The sequence below is a fragment of the Tetrao urogallus genome (assembly GCF_951394365.1).
Source record: "Tetrao urogallus genome assembly, chromosome: 6".
Taxonomy (NCBI): Eukaryota; Metazoa; Chordata; class Aves; order Galliformes; family Phasianidae; genus Tetrao; species Tetrao urogallus.
In genome coordinates this window covers 52000317-52017522 of record NC_136819.1, presented here as the reverse complement: position 1 = coordinate 52017522, position 17206 = coordinate 52000317, and the positions used below count along the sequence as shown (strand labels likewise).

The following is a 17206-nucleotide window of genomic DNA, read 5'->3' as shown; positions in this document are numbered from 1 at the left end:
CAGACACTACTGTCAGCACAATGCCTGCTTCAAAGTCCAACGGAGGCAGCGGGCATCCTGATTAATATGTTCTGAATCAGGTCCACGGTGGAGAAACAAAAGCTGATGAGCCATCCAAAGGCTGCAGGAGGCAAAACAAACACCCTTAGTCATTAGCCACAATTAGCACATTTAACTCTCCATGCAATGAACAGCAAAAAACGCATCTTCAGAGAGGAAGGATATCATAACCAAAGCGAATGACATCATTTAGCTTCAGGGTGATGTACTTCTGGTCGGGAATCCTCACGTCATTGACGAATGTCTGCAGAGAGGAAGCACAGGTGTGGTTTTTGACCTAGGGCACATGCCCATCTGCTAAGAGCATTGCACATGCTCAGGGTGCACCTCAGCCCTGCAGACCACCAGCATGGAGCTCCCACGGGCAGGTCTGAGCACCCCAAATGTGTTTCAAGCCAGGTATTCTTCTCACCGACTGCAAATGAAGCTCTAGTTCCTGATCTAAATATGTAAATGAGGTGCCTGAAGTCAGGAACCTTGGGTGCTCTTAGGTCTTCTCCTCCAAACCAGCAAGGGCAGTAAATAGAGGAGAGAAGCTGCTACAGCTTTTCCAACTACTGAGCTGAGAATGAGCTCTCCATCAAATACCAAACAAGACTCATGCCAGCCCCAAGGCCTGGTCATTTATCAAAGACTATAACATAGGAAAGGGAAATGGAAACACACAGAGAAGCAGGTATTTCAGTGGAATCACTGTGGTATCTGAGGCCATGCTGTCCAAGACACCATTTATCAGTACAAAAGGCCTCTCACCCAAGAGATGCACTTGCTCATTTTTTTCTATGCTACAGACAGTTAGCTCAGGCCTGAAGAAACTGAATTATCCTTGTAAGGTGCAAAAAATGTGCTTCACAGCTGAGAACAAGCACCTCAGATGTCTCAGCTGCCTGCACTCTGAGGGGAACCCCTAAGGAATAATTCTTACAGAACAGTAGATCAAGCACTCAGATATCTTCCACAGATCAGCCCGTGTGCTTTTGCAATAACCCAAGCCAAATAAAAATAACTCAGGAACTCAAGTGAAACAGCACCAGCATGCTGGTGGGGCTCAGGCACTCAGCAGCTGCAGACCCCAGAAGTTACCTGATCTTGCAGCAGGGCAGTGACCCGGCCTCACAGACCTGGCGCCTGCTGCCGGGTCTCTGCAGCCTCACTACAACATCAGCTAAGCTGTGAAGAGTCAAAATCATGCTAGAAAATGAACTGACAAACTTTCATCACCAAGGCACAGTTTTCTCCTTTTACTTTCTCACCTTGGTCAACTCAAACACACACTGTAAAACCAAGCAGTAACAAGAGGAAAAAATAAATTCTAGAGCAGGAAGCTGGAACACAGGAGGCAATGGTAATTTGCTTCCTGGCAATTGCCAGAAAAGCTGGTGAAGAGGTCTGTAATTTCGGAATAAAAGCGGTGAAGCTGGTCAAAAGACAGGCAATTCCTATTTGCATGGAAGAAATTTCCACAGTAGACAGACGTAGAACAAAAATAACTACTTGCTGGATTTTCTGCAAAAGAAGAGTCTGCCAGAAAATCCATTTTGATTGTTACCTGGGCACTTAAATAACCCCAATAAACTGCTTACTGCAGACAGAAATACTATCTTCAAAAATCAAGAGGCACAAAGACTGCAGAATCAGCTGCCTGAACATCATAATAAAACAACATTTTAAAAGATCTGATAATATTATGAACTATATTGCCTGAAGTCATATAATGCATTGTTGGAAAAGTGGAAAATAAATGCAAAATAAAAGCAAATGCTGAAAATTGAATTAAAATCAAAGTCCCGCAGAAGAAATTTGACTTTCCCCCTGGAAGCAACATCCACATGAAAATTACCAACTAAGGACCTATTTACTTCACACAAAATAAACAGAGTTGGCCACAATAGCCTTCTCCAATGAAGTCTGTTGGACCAGCCAGAGAAGACAGGCATTGCTCACTTCTTTCAATCCATCTTTGTAAGTGCAAGTCTACTACCAAAATGCTGTAAATTCTTACTCATGAGCCTATGAAGAAAGAAGAGAAGCAGTGACAGGAACCTCGCCTTTCTGCAAGCTGGAATTTTGAGCTATTCTTTAATCAGAGGTTGTGAAGCAAGGATCCAGGCAGAGCCCACAGCACTTAGCAGAAATACTGACATTTCAGCAGGGCTCTCTGCCTTCAGCCATTAGGCTGAGAAGGATTATCACTCACTCTAGCTGCAGCCAGATGCCAGAGAAGGCAGAAAGGTTGATGTCTGCTTCACCTACAGTTACTGTACGAGTTTCTGGGTTTGTCTCATGTTTTTGTGGCAGTGATGGTGGAGAGCTCCTGTTTCTAAGCTGAAAACAGTGACTGCAGTAAAATTTCTACTGCAAACACAGGCCTGTGAATCTAGCTGAGGCTTGCTCCCCAAGATGAATAGCTCCACTAGTGTGTAGCAGCAGCCAAAGAGAAGCATGCACGATATGAGGACAGTTTTAACTCTCCCAATCTGTTAAATAATCACAGAATTCGGGGGCAAAGCCTCACCAAGCTGCCTAACAAGACTGAGTCAGGGTCACAACAAGGATTAAAACTGAGGCAGGCTCTGCTCTTGTTCTGGGTTTGCATTTTTCCTCAGTCTTAACACAAAACAGGTGAAATACCAGTCTTCATTACCAAAAAGAGCTGGTTTTAAATAGTTTCTCCCCAAAGAAATTAAATGGCTCATCATCCCATAAATCACTCCACACACTGACAACAGAACTGCTAAAGGTCATCCTGCTCATGCTGAACAGCTGCTCCAGCTTCACCAGTTCAATGTTAACATGCCCAAAATGAGATAGAAAAGAGCAGGAAATAAATTCAAAGACACTGCGGTTTTGTGAATGCTGGAGAGTTCTACAAGGGCACCAGCAAGGGAAGAAAGAAAAAAAAAGATTAATTTATCAAAGCTTTCCTCTTCTAAGATGAGATGCTGCATGACCTCTGTCTCAGGCCTTGCAAACAATTATATACATTTAGATTAATTTATGCCAATGGCTAGAGTAACCCAAGGGGGCCTAGCAGTAGAGGGATATAAAATGCTTACAGACTCAGCACTGTGTGCTGGCCTCCCTTATCCCAGAGGTTTGCTACTTACCCCATTTAAGCTCCCGAGATCCTTTACCCAGTGCTCATCTTTCTCCTTGTCATAGTTGATTACAGCGTGCTGCTTATCGACACTGCGGGACTGGCAATGAAAGCACAATGAATGTGAGAGCAGTCAGCCATAAGAGACACTGTTATTCACAACAACATTTATACATTAAACTAACCTGATATGGGATGAGAGGAGAGAAAACCGGAAAGATTAAATATTACTGCTACTATGAATAACCAAAGAATACAGTTAAAGCTTCCATGGTTGTTCTAAACAGCCCGCTGGAGACAATACAATATTTATGTGAAAAAAATATTATGGAAAGCTATGTCAGCATTTCAATAAGTTGTATCAATACACACTGAAAACAAAACCAGTCAAATTAAAGGCCTGGGGGGCAGGATCTGATCCACTGCAACTGGAAAACCTCATTTCCATAATCTGCTGCTGGTGGACTCACCACTTATGGACTTCCTATTTGGAAGGATTTCTTCCTAATTTTCAAAGGGAAAAAGTATTTTCTTGAGTTCAAGCCAAACTCATTTACAATGCATACTGTTCCCAGAATCACGTGCTGGAGTTGATTTAAACTCTAGGATGTTTTCCAGCTTAGAGGAAGGTTAGGTAACTGAGGATGAAAAAGCAGCTCTAGAAAATTTAAATGTTAAGCCTGCTTTGAGGACACTGATCAGGACAGCAATTTTGTCCCAGCGGCTCTGTCCGAATGCACATTACCAAACGTCTTATCTTCAAAACAGAGCATGACACTTCAGGAGAAATGCTGTCAGACCATTTCAAGGCAGAACCGTTAAAGAAAAGCCTCTGAAGAGTTCTGAAATATGCCACAGGCGTTGTAGCTATGAGCCAGGCACTGGAGCCACTCAGTCCATCAGGAGGTGCACCCACTGCTGAAACCTCCCTGAATCTCAGAGCAGGGGAAGGCATGCTGCCCCAGCAGGGAGCCCAGCCAGACTGAGCACACCTTCCTCCTGGGCACCAAACAACAAGCTCTTGTTGAAAAATAAGTCCTTCCCTTTTCCCAAGCATGAACAGGCTGGTTTCCACAGCACCGCTCTCACTAAGCCATTACCCATTTCCTTGTGGGCAAGCAGAGGCAGAGACTATTTCAGGGGAATTCCTTGATGAAAACACAGAGGCTTTATCCTTACAAACTAAACTATCTGCAGGACTTTGTTCTTCCCAAGGACTACCACACACAAGTATCCCACCTGCACAACACAGATGAATGCATGAGGTATCCCCACGTCCCTCAGCAACCCAGTACTGTGGGTGGCTATCACTGTCCCCAGTGGGATGGGAAGGAGAGCTGAATAACTGGTGTCACAGTGTTTGCTTTAGCTTTTTACAGCATTCATTTAAAGATTAACAGAATTTAAAGGCAGAACAAACCCTTTAGCCTCCCTGCGAGGGCTGAATATCTTCTGCCTCAAGAATTCAGTCCAGGCAAAAAAGTTAAGGCAGATTTTATCTTGCACCAAGTCACAAGCCATTTAATAAATATACAGGGTTTACTTCAGGGAAGCAGCTGTCTCCTAAAAATTTGGTCTGCCCCGGACCTGACCCTGCTGTAAGTCAGCTCAGCCTTTGGACTGCTGTATTTTACAACAGCTGACTAGAGCCACTCCCGGTCCCAAAACAGACAAGGATCAACCCAGAGGGCAGAGATGTATTCCAGCACCATGATATTCCCCTACATAAAAGCAAAAGTCACTGATGGGACATATTTATGCCAGAATTTCCCATCCTCCACAGAAGTTTCAGCTGCGTTCAAGACAGCCCTTTGCAAAAGCAGTCGCAATGATATAGTATATCTGACCCACAGTCTTGAAACTTCTCAGCATCCCTTTAAAGAGCATATTAGGACACGGCAAAGTGTTGTACAGCTCACAGTCCTGTGAAATTTCATGAGTTTGGTTTTTTTTTGGGGGGGGGGGGAAATTTTCTCAGTTTTCTCAGCAGCAAACATCACAAGAACTGGCAACAGAAGTTCCTAAGAGCTTGTCTCCAAGGAAACTCAACCTAAAATAACTAAAATTGCACACCTTGTTTATTTTGATGCAATTTGCCAAAGGTCACTCTTGAGAACCAAGGTGTGGTTTATTTCAACATCAGTCACACTCAACATGAGCTGTTCTTTCTTGCAGTGACAGCAGCTGCCCGGAGGCTGATAGTGCTTTTGTTCTAGGAGAAGAGCAGAATCATCTCTGATGATGATTAACGCCTCAATCCCACTTCCAAGCAAAGCCTAGCCACATTCCACACTGGCAACAGATGAGAGCACCAGAACATACCTGCTGAAGTCACAGAATCACAGAATTGCCAGGGTTAGAAGGAACCTCAAGGATCATGAATCTCCAACCTCCCTGCCACATGCAGGGCCACCAACCTCCACATTTAATGCTAGACCAGGCTGCCCAGGGCCCCATCCAACCTGGCCTTGAACGCCTCCAGGGACGGGGCATCCACAGCCTCTCTGGGCAGCTGTTCCAGCACCTCACCACTCTCTGGGTAAAGAATTTCCCCCTGATGTCCAACCTAAATCTTCCCTCCCTCAACTTATAACCATTTCCCCTTGTCCTACACATATCAACTCTTTCAAAGAGTTGATTCCCCTCCCCTCTGTAGGCTCCCTTTAGGTATTGAAAGGCTGCAATGAGGTCACCCTGCAGCCTTCTTTTCTCCAGGCTGAACAAGCCCAGCTCCCTCAGCCTGTCCTCATAGGGGAGGTGCTCCAGTCCCCTGATCATCTCTGGGGCTCTCCAACAGCTCCCTGTCTTTCTTGTACTGGTGGCTCCAGACCTGGACACAGTACTCCAGATGGGGCCTCACAAGAGCAGAGTAGAGGGGGACAACCACCTCCCTGTCCCTGCTGGCCACCCCTCTTCTGATGGACCCCAGGATACCATTTGCCCTCCGACCCACTAGAGCACACTACTGGCTCATATTAAGTTTTTCATCTATCAGGACCCCCAGGTCCTTCTCCACAGGGCTGCTCTCAAGGACTGTTCCTTCCAGCCTGTACGGATTCCTCCGGCCCAAGTGCAAAACTTTGCACTTTGCTGTGTTGAACCTCATCAGGTTCACCCGGACCCACCTTTCTAGCCTCTTGAGGTCCCTCTGAATGGCATCCCTTCCTTCCATCGTGTTGAAATGCAACCTTCGACCGCACCGCTCAGCTTGGTGTCATCAGCGAACTTGCTGAGGGTGCACTCGATTCCTACATCAATGTCATTGATAAAGATGTTGAAGAGCACCGGTCCCAAGACAGACCCCTGGAGGATGCCGCTCGTTACCGGCCTCCACCTGGACATGGAGCCATTGATGACCACCCTCTGTCTGCAGCCTTTCAACCAGTTTCTTATCCATCGAGTGGTCCACCCATCAAATCCACATCCCTCCAATTTGGAGATGAGGATGTGGTGGGGGACCACGTCGAAGGCCTTGCTCAAGTCACTTCAGCTCAGCAAGCCAGCTGTTTCTAATGAATGAACCTTGAATCACAAAAGGTGAGTTAGGAAACCAGAGTCTCATAAGCTCAAAAAACTGCAACTGACTGAATACCAAGCAAAGGAAGCCTTAGTTTAAGAGCACATATTTACAAGATAGTAAAGCTATCAAAATCTCAGTTGAGACTGAGGGGGGAAAAGAAGGCAGGGAAGGAAGGTCTGCTGCTAGGCACAAGTGATCTGGCAGCAAGAAGTAAGGCTACACTCAGAGAGAGGGCATAAAGAAGGGCCACAGCCTTCTCACCATGTCCCAGCATCAGTCCTATTAGCAAATAAGAACAACTCTTGGAAAAACACAGAGCATGCTTTTCTGGTTAACAATTGTAACTTCTCTGAAGGGAAAACAGACACTGATTTCTTACCATACTGAACTCGTGCAGCATTTGCACTTCCAGACATTCAAATCACTTCCTAATGTAAGGCTCTCTTGCTTCTCCCATGTAATGCCTACAGCGAACGCACCGTGTTTTAAATGTCTCATAGATGAAATGCACATGTTGCACGTATCCAAAGACAGGGGTATTTTACAGTTGCCCTTTCTTCCAAGATGACAGTAAGGAGGAGTTATCTCCAATACCAGATAGGAACAGCATCTTCTGGTCTCAAACAGCATCTGCCAGTCTCAAATCTGGACCAAAACCTTGCATCAGTCCCCATGAGGCATGCAGCCAACAACCTGCTTGTGATTCTCATAACTGCACACATCAGGTCAGCAAATCATAGAATCATAGAATCATAGAATCACCAAGGTTGGAAAAGACCTAAAAGATCATCCAGTCCAACCGTTCACCTATTCCCAATAGCTCCCACTAAACCATGTCCCTCAACACAACATCCAGTCTTTCCCTGAACACCCCCAAAGGCCCCTGCTTAGCATAGAAGCAGCAAAAGCTGCTTTCCAAATATGCAGGAGTCTCCACAGAAGCAAATATCGCATCATTTATGTGTGCTGCAAACAGCAGATGATCAACAGCACTGTGTTTGAGGAAGGCTCTGATGTATGGAGCACGACATGCAGGACGAAGCAAGAACCTGCAGACACACCAAGCAAAACACACACAGAAATGAGACCTGCTAAAGCAGGCAGGAGGAAAAAAAATAGAGTCAAACAGTCTGCATTTCCCCACGGGGTCGGGGAGCAGACGCAGCTCAGCTGTCTATGCAGATACAGATGCTGCTTTTTTTCCCCAGCAGAATTAGCATGGGCAAAAACTTACTGCCCTGGGTTGAGATTTGGACCTCAGCCCTGCCAATGCTGCAAGGCATCGTGGTGTTGGAGATAAAATAAACAAACAAGAGCAGTTTCCCTGTTCCTAACCACAGTCTGTTCTGCACGTCTGGCACAGGATATCTGCAGCATTCTGGTGGCAGCATGCAATAAACACTTGCTTGAATACTTTCCACAGTGAACAGGTTGCAGTTCTGCCAGCGATGTGCTCTGCACAAGCGTCCCAGTAAGGAAATACAAACCTCTCCCAGTGCCCCACTTTAGAAAGAAGAGAGACAGAGCCAACATCAAACAAACAACAACAAAATAACCTAGCACACAGGCCAAGTTTACTTTTAAGGCTTTTGCCTTAAAAGTAAAATCTCGGTAACTTTTAATGATAGCTGTACACTGGGTCTCCCTTTTTCATCGCTATGTGTTTCATGGAGTTCTGCATACTGGCCACTTCAGTACTTTTCCAGGATATAGATATAGATATATATATAGATATATATATATATATCTATATCTATATATATCAGTGATGTGTGAATGCTCCATCCTGCCTCATTCTGGCTGCAGACACTGCTTCCAGGGACACAGGCTGACTTCTGCATGACTCCACACAAGTAGACAGACCTCTCTTCAGCATGAGCAGCCACCCTCATTCTGGAGCTGAACACATTACAGCTTCTGAGCTGCAGGTTCCTGCCGCTAGTTTTGCTGCAGCTAAGGTTATGGATCTATCTAGCGAATCCTCTGCAGGGCCAGGGCCTGAGTATTTATGCAAAAATAAGGCACTGAACAAAAGAAAGAAATCCCTCAGGAAAATGAAACCGTAATCCCCACAGCTTGGCAAAGGGATTTGGAGGCTGGCACAGTTTCCATAACAATTTAAGCTGTTATTCTGGGCTAGAATCGGGTTTTGCTTGCTAGTTCCTTTCTAGAAGCAGAGCACAGGTTCCAGAGATCTAAGCGCTGGTCCTCACCTGAGGCGGGGAGCGTGCAGCTCGCAGATAGGTTGCCTTCCCTCCATTTTGCAGGGCCACAGAGGAGGCATGGGCAAGCAACACCTCTGGTGTGAAAGAGAAGCCTTTACATTTTCAGTACAGTTGCATAACACAGTTTGGATCAAGACTGTGGTCAGTTGCAGACATGGACGGGTCCTCTGCAGGGACAAATCCTCCCTCCAGTCCCCCGTAGCCCTTCTGTCTTTTATGTCACAGGGAAGCAATGACCTCCCCTCATGGTTTGTTGGTCCTGCTGTGCTGACTGCCATACACCGCATCCCCTCACTGGGCACAGCCCTCCCATCAATTCCACATGAAGAGGAAACAACAGGAGAGGCAAGAACCAAACAGCAACAGGTCTGGAATTGCCACAGCTGTTGCCCAGCACCTGGAAGAACTTATGAGCAGAAATCTGAGGCTTCCGAAAGTCACACCCTTTTCCTTCTGCCTTCAAGACAACTCCTTCCTTTGTGGCACCTCAGGGATGAACGTCTCAGAACCACTGCAGTTCCTAACACCCAGGGACAGACAGGTGCTGGTTGACACCCTCCAGTTAACTGCACAGTCTGTCCTGTCTGCAGCTTCCTCCTCCACCCCTGGTCCTCCAGGAGGGAGGTTGGGACACTAGGCCTGAGGTCCCCTATAACTCCCAGAGAGAGTTTTCAGTGTAGAAGATACCCATCATGGAAGGGTCTGGCTTCTGTACAGCAGCGCATTCACCCAGAAGCATCAGAAAAGCACCTACCGAGTTCACACCACCTGCTTCCTCCCAGCACAGACAAGCTATGCTGCATCTATTCACACTTGTTTATGTAAATGATTATCAAGCTACATCAGAGAGACACTGTGTTATCAAATACAGCCTGGGGAATGCAGGACACGTCAGGTCAATGAAGCCTTAATTCGACTACTTGTCACACACACACAAAGCTCATAACTACACTGCGTTATTTGCAGAGGGCACCATGCACTTCGTGTGTTGAGCACGGGACAGGTCTTGTACAGGTAAAACTACTGGATAATGGCACAGGAACAGATTGTACCTTCATGCCTATGCACCAGGGACAGAAGCAGGATCACACAGACAGTCTTCACACTGGACATCCTAACTGCTCTGCAGTTATAAACACTTGACATAGCAGCCATAGGAATGCTCTTTCAATGCCTAGGATGCTTGTAATTGCCTCGCTTTTTACCAAAACAAGCTAAAAAAAGGAAAACGTCTATTTAAGCAGCATCAAGTCAGCGTTTATGCCATTTGCCCAAAGAACAACCCTGTGGTAGGGGCTCGTGAGCTGAACTGGCTGATAGCACAAGTGTCACTTGATCCCCCATATGGACCAGTGATAGATACTTGGCTGGTAGCTTCCACAGCTATTTGCTGACACCAGAGCAACAGCAAGCCTCAAGCCCACCTCAGGCCCGAGGGAGATGCTGCTCCCTACTGCATATAGCAGCACCCACCTTCCTCACACTGAGCTGCTTGTGCCCTATGTTCACCATGTTCTAAGCCCTGCAGCTTCCCCTCTCTGTGCTCCTTCTCTGTGCATGCACACAAACCTTCCTGTCGTACCTGCTCAGCCCAGCATTAATCTGTTGGCTAGCTGCTGCGAGATAGAAACCCACTGACCAAAATGAGCAAAGAGCCAGCAATTAGCTCTCTGAAACATAAACTGTAGGAAGTTCAGCAAGTACTGTACCAGCTTTCTCGAGAGCTGCTTTGACCACAGCCCCAGTGCGGACACTGGGCTAGATGAACCTTGATCTAATCTAATCTAGGGCAGCTACTCGCACATAGAAGAATGACTTAGGCTGGAAGGGACCTTAAAGCCACCCAGCTCCAACCCCCTGCTGTGGGCTATCACCCTCCACCAGCTCAGGCTGCCCAGGGTCCCATCCAGCCCAGCCTTGGGCACCTCCAAGGATGGGGCACCCACAGCTCTTTGGGCAGAAGTGCCAGGGCTTCACTGTCCTCTGAGTAAAGAACTTCTTCATGACACCTAATCTAAATCTCCCCTCAAAGTTTAAAGCAATTCCCCCTTGTCCTATCACTATTAGGCCATGTAAAAAGTTAGTCCTGCTCCTCATAAGCTCCCTACAAAAACTGGAAGGCTGAAACGAGGTGTCCCCAGAGCTTTCTATTTTCCAGAATTACTAAGCCCAGCTCTCTCAACCTTTCTTCGTAGAAAAGGTGTTCCAGACCTCTGGTTATTTTTGTGGCCCTCTAGGCTGGCTCTAACAGTTCCACACCCTTCTTCTCCAAGTCCCAGGCCTGGATGCAGTACTCAAGAAGTACTCAAACAAGGGCAGAGCAGAGGGGAACAAGCCCTCCCTCACTCTGCTGCCACCCCTCTTTTAATGCAGCCCAGGATGTAGTTGACCTCCCAGGTAGCAAGAGCAAACACTGCCTCAGACTCAGCATTTTGTCCATCAGGACCCCCCAAGCTGTTCTTTGCAGGGCTGCTCACAATGAGTTCTTTCCCCAGTCTGTACACCTATCTACGACTGCCCTGACCCAAGCGTAACACATCTTTCACCTGTCCTTATTGAACCTCATTCGGTTCATGTGGGGCCACTTTTCCAGCCTGTCCAGGGCTCTCTGGATAGCATCCCTTTCTACTGTTGTGTCAACTGCACCACTCAGCTTGGAGTCACCAGTGAAGTTGCTGAGAGCACACTCGATACATACCACTGCCTGTGTCATTTATAAAGATGCTGAAGATCACTGGTCCCAACACAGACCCCTGGGGGACCCTACTCATGACTGGCCTCTGCCTGGACGCAAAGCTGCTGACCACAAATATCAGCCTTGTGCATCCCTGCACCTAGCCCAACCTGTCCTCCAACCCATAACCTCACCAACCCCACTCTCAGATGAAACATCACTAAAAACAATAGTCTCTAAGCTGTCCCCACTGACTGCACGTGAACTTCAACCTTGTTCAAACGTCTGCGCCTCAGCCAAACACATTATCAATGGGAAAACCCATCACCTGGGGATTCCCTCTTGATAAACATCACCTCCAGCTCTGCAGCACAAGAACTTCAAAGTACAGGTTAAATATACTTCTAAATAGTTTACATGAAGAAAGTAGCGTTTTCCTCAGACCCATTCTCTAAGAAGACCGAAGAACAGAGCCAATCTATTCCAGAATACTCTGCCTAAAGCAGATGCCTGGAACATAAACTTGCACCTTAAACAGCTAGAAAGTTTAGCAAAGTTGTAAGCAACTGAAAGCAGATGCTCATAACAGGAAGTGCCAAGCTGTCCTAACTGACAAGCAGGACAAAGGCCACACCTGAAACAGAAGCATCACACCATCTGCCTGCTGGAGTACAAACTGATACTGTGTAGGACAACTGCTGCTCTATAGGGAGGCAAAAACACAACGGAACACTGCTTAAATGTTTTCCTTTCTCATTTTTTCCAATAAACATCTCTTTTAAACAACAACAGGGAAATCATGACGCTGCTCTCCTTTCCATTAAATATTTACACTTAGCCAAAATGACAAATATGCTTTGTTTAGGGGTGGAGAGAAGGTTTCAGTGGTTAAACAAAAACTCCGCACTACATAAACATTTTGCTAATGCAAGTAAATATCCATCACATTAAGCAAATGATCACAGCTGATAAAGCTGGCAATTATACTTCACATGAAAAATGCAGTGGGGGAGGGAGTTACTTCACTCTACATTGTCAAAAAAAAAAAACCCAAACACCAGAATAAGCCACCAATACAACTCTTTCTTTTAGGAGAAAAAAAAAAAAGGAAAAAGAAAACATTAAACATTTTCAGAAAATTATTTCCCATTTTCACTGAGCTTTATGAAAAACCTGCTAGAGCAAATTAGCAAAGGTTTAAATTTCCACTCTTTGCTGTTGGTTGACTTATCCAAGGGGAGCAAATGGGATTCTAAAAGGAATCAAATTATGATCATCAGAAAGAGAGCAGAACAGAGCCCTTGACTATGCATAACAACACTGCATGCCAAAGCACACTACGTGGCATTGTCCTCATGCATTAACATTCAAACCCAATGTAAATCTCACATTTACTTGTACAAGGATCCTTACAGTGCTGAGAAAACCTTTACAATATTTCTAATCCTCTTAGTAGGTATAGAGGATTCCAAGGCAGATTGTTTCCCCACTACCAAATCTACTTAATTTTAAGCTTGAAGACCATGGATTTCTTTGTTAACTAGAAAGCAAATGTAGTACCTGTAAACTCAGGTGAAACTAAGGCTTGATTGTTTGGTAACAAAGACATCATTTTTTGCCATTTAGGGATCTGATACCTTAAAGTAACTTTGCCAAGAAACTTCCAAAGACAAGGCGTTCCTGAAACAGTAAGATGAGAAAGGCAAGTCTGCTAGATCTTCAGGACTAGAAGAGCTTATCTCTTGTGTTGCATGTTGGAGCCCTGTTGAAAGGGGACCACAGACCATATCACAATGAAATCACTAAGCAGAAATAATCTTAGAGATGAAAAACAGTGCCCAGATCATCCAGCCCCCCTCCTAGACAATGCCAGTCTGTTCTCAACTCTGCACATGGGAGTAGTGAGTGCCCGTATCTTGAAGTCTATATCCAAAATAACCATTCAGTGAACACATAATTTCAGTGCCATCACCGGAGGAATATGACAGTTACACTGCCACAAGAGCTCTGTCCATCAGCTCCAATAACCTCCCAGTTCCTTAAGCTTTCCCCAGGACAACCAATTGTGCCAACCTGCACAATGATTCTGTGACATGGACAGTCACAGTAGGGAAAAAGCCTATTTTTAGACCTCATCCTCCATCTGCTCACATGCAACTTCGCTTGGATATCAAGAGTGCACTTGAGCCTCTCTCCTACCCATCATCTTACAACAGTCATGTCAGCTGGAGCCCAAGAAAGCTCTTGTGAAAACATCTTTATAAGCAAATGGCTAGGAAAATTATGTGCTGTTCAAAATAAGACCATTCACGTGATCTGAGAAAAAGCTGTACTACTCAAGACTAGTATGTTAATATAATAATATAGTAAACTAATAAAACTATATAATATAATATGAACTATATAATATAGTAAACTAATATGTTTATAAAGGGTCAGATATAATTCAGCCCATGAACATAAGCAGCTGGCTCTTACTGACAGCTCAGAGCCTTCATTCCAGCAAAACAATAGAAATGTCTTTCATGAAAATCTCCTCTACCACCTCCCACCACCTGCCAGTCCCCAAACGCAACTGCATCCTTCTTCTCACTGATACTGCTGGCTCCTCCAAGAATCCCACTTCATTTACCTTGTACAGAAGAGCATGACAAGTTTATAGCACTGCAAGGTTGCCAGCCCACATGCAACATTAACAAGCCAGTTTAGACTTTTAAAGCAGCATTAAAAACTCCATGAAGTATGGGGAACTTCACAGTCCATGCTGTCCAGTTAACCCCATAAATAACCAGTGAAATAAGCAGCACATCTTCACAATTAGTGATATTTGGGCACTTTTATGTTGGACTGCACGGCTCGAGAACTGTGATTCTCCATGTGTGAAGCCCTGGCTGTAAAGAAAACTTGAATACCTTTATAGGGTACTTAATTAAGGTGCACCCAGAGTCTCAGGCCATTTTTGAATAGTAAGGCCATTGTACATGTTGTTTCCCTTTAAGACACAAGAAAATACAGCCATCAGGTTTCTGAGCAAATGCAGACTTACAGAAAACATTAAGACATTGTAAGTGTCTCACCATTACACATCTCACCTGTCAGATGTGGAAAAATGAAATAAAAGATAGTGTGATTCATCAGAAAACCCAAACAAATGATCTGCTGTCAAACCAGAGTATGCTTCAAGCTGACACACCAAATGGCAAAGCCATTTCCTTCACTGCCAACTAGCAGAGCAGCACAAATACTGCAAGCTCTCCTTTTCTGGACACTATCATTTTATTAGAGCCAGACAACACCTTAACAAACAACTGCCTTCCAAATACAGCTATAAGTAAGAACTTCTGTCCCCTCAGCAGACCTCCTGCTAACGTATCATACAAAATCTGCACAGTAGCTACAAACACAGCCTGCCTGGAAGGATGTCAGCAAAGCATTTAGGAAATAGCTGTTACTGGGTTATCAGTGGAAGCAACGGGGAGGGAGGCCCCGTTGTTCAGGAAACTCCCTTGCAGTGACACCAGCAGCCACAGAAGCTTTACAGATGATCCACAAAATCTTCTGCCACTTCTGCAAAGGAGCAAAAGGGGGACAGACAGGTGCAACCAAATTTCTTTTGTACTTCAAATATTCACACACAAGTCTAGCAGAAATATCAATTTAATTGTGAGCTTCTACAAAGTCCTGAGCTAAGCTGCTCCTGTCAAAAGCTATTCGCAAGATTCCAGCTCCATTTATTTGGAGTGACGTCCATTACATGGCACTGTCAAACATCAGACCACAGTCAACACTTCAGGCACGTTGGAGTCAGTCCAGCAAAAAGATATGCTTGCATGGAGCGCGCTAATGCAAGCTGCAAGCTTGCCCAAGTAACACAATTACTTTGGGAGCAAGAGGACAATGCCTTAGTCACCCCACCAAAATAGCCAGCATTTCTCTGCTAGAGATCAGCATTTCCTAACATGATAAAAATTAATAAACAAGTAAATCAACCAACCAAGAGATACAAGCTCTGAAATTTCATCAAACTTCCAGTAGTGGGGAAAACAGGCAAAAACATCCTGCTCCCCTCCAAATCACATGCCACAAAACCCAGTAATTCAATCGCTTGCAGATCAGGACGGAGTGGTATGTCTTTGCTTGCTACTTCTGTTGCATCAAGACGGTTAATCTGTTCGACGTGATTAATCTCCTACCAGTACAGCTCCTATCTGTATGATCCTGGATGCTCCTATCCTTCATCCATCTGATGACAAAGCTGTTTGAAAGAAGCCTCACTTGCACTTTCATTAATATATGAGCTCTTTGTGGGAACTACATATTCAACATAAAAGCATGTTTTAAAAGATGTCTTTTGAGGAAAGCATACAATACCTCTATAGACCCCCAGCATTACACCTTCTGCATCTTTTAAAGAGAGTAGGAAAGCCACATTACCTGGAGCATCAATTCACAGTCATCTCTGCCAACAAATATCATCTCTCTTGGGAGCCGATGGCGAATGCCAGCGCTGCTCACCAAGAACCACGAAGTCACACTCATTTTGGCACTTAGCACTTAATCTTCACGCATCCTAAACACACAAAAAAAGAGGAACACATAGTGAGCTGCTACTGAAGTATGGAAGAACATCAGTGCACAGCTGCAGATCCCAAACTTTCCTGAGCCATGGGAGCCAAAGTGGCTGCCTGCAACCTGCGTTTGCATTGATTTTTTTCTGGCCACAAGCATTGGTGAAGCATGCATTCCATGTGCCGCTGGTAGGAGCCACTGCTCTGCAGCCCTGGACATATTCCCACAGCAAAGTAAGGCTGAGCAAGGGATTTCAAAGATGAAATATGCATCTGAATCCAACCACTGAAATACCAAAATACGGTTTAAAAAAAAAAAAAAACACAAAAAACTTCTCCAAAACATTTTCTGGTAGTTAGCAACTCACTGCACACAAAGCACAGCTCATGTTTCTCCATCCTCCAAGACCTGGGCCAAAACATCAGGATGATGACATAACCAGGCTCCACAGCAGACTCCCAGGAGCAGCGACAGCAGTGCTGAGAGCAGAACAGCCTCTTTATCGCTCATCCCACTTCCAGACAGATAAGCTGGGCACTCACAATTGCTTCCTCCCTTCTCACAGGTGCTGATAGAAGTGCTACCAGTGGGTAGGAATCACAAGCTGCAATTCCCACCGGCAGGAAGCAGCATCCCCTTTTCAGAAGGGATGGCAAAGAGGCAGCTCTCACCCGGGGGGGGGTGTTAAAGCAGCACTTCTCGGGAACGCAAAGCCACACCTGTTTGTTGTCGCTGCTACAGGCCGGCAGCACAGAGCACAGCCCTGCTGCCTCTCCTTCTCGCTCTCCCGCAATATCGCATTTTCCTCTCTTCTCTCCGCCTGAAGGAAGAAGGAAAAAAGCAGCTCACGTCAGGGCATCGTCTCCTCTTCTTTCCCGAGACCGAAGCTGCGTTTCCCGGTGCATTTAGGAACAGGGCTGGGTCTCCCCTACCCCGCAGCGTGCGGCAGGGCTGCCCCTCGGCGCAGAGCAGACGGATAGATGCTGCCGGGCGGCTCCGCGACGCCCCATCCATCCGTACGCGGCTCCCGGCGGCGCTGATCCGGCAGCTTCGCCCCCGCT

At 45.7% G+C, this 17206-nt stretch overlaps 1 protein-coding gene across 1 annotated transcript in view; it reads right to left on the bottom strand.

Annotated features, from left to right (window-relative positions):
- The window catches only part of CEP170B (centrosomal protein 170B), a gene marked incomplete at both ends in the record, with an annotated part of 51085 nt that extends 34970 nt beyond the window's left edge, over positions 1 to 16115 (bottom strand). Inside the window, 3 exons of the mRNA XM_079536809.1 lie at positions 226 to 304; positions 3168 to 3257; positions 16011 to 16115. Coding sequence (XP_079392935.1) covers positions 226 to 304; positions 3168 to 3257; positions 16011 to 16115 — 274 coding nt within the window. The remainder of the gene's footprint in view (positions 1 to 225; positions 305 to 3167; positions 3258 to 16010) is intronic.
- Positions 16116 to 17206: the final 1091 nt, after the last annotated feature.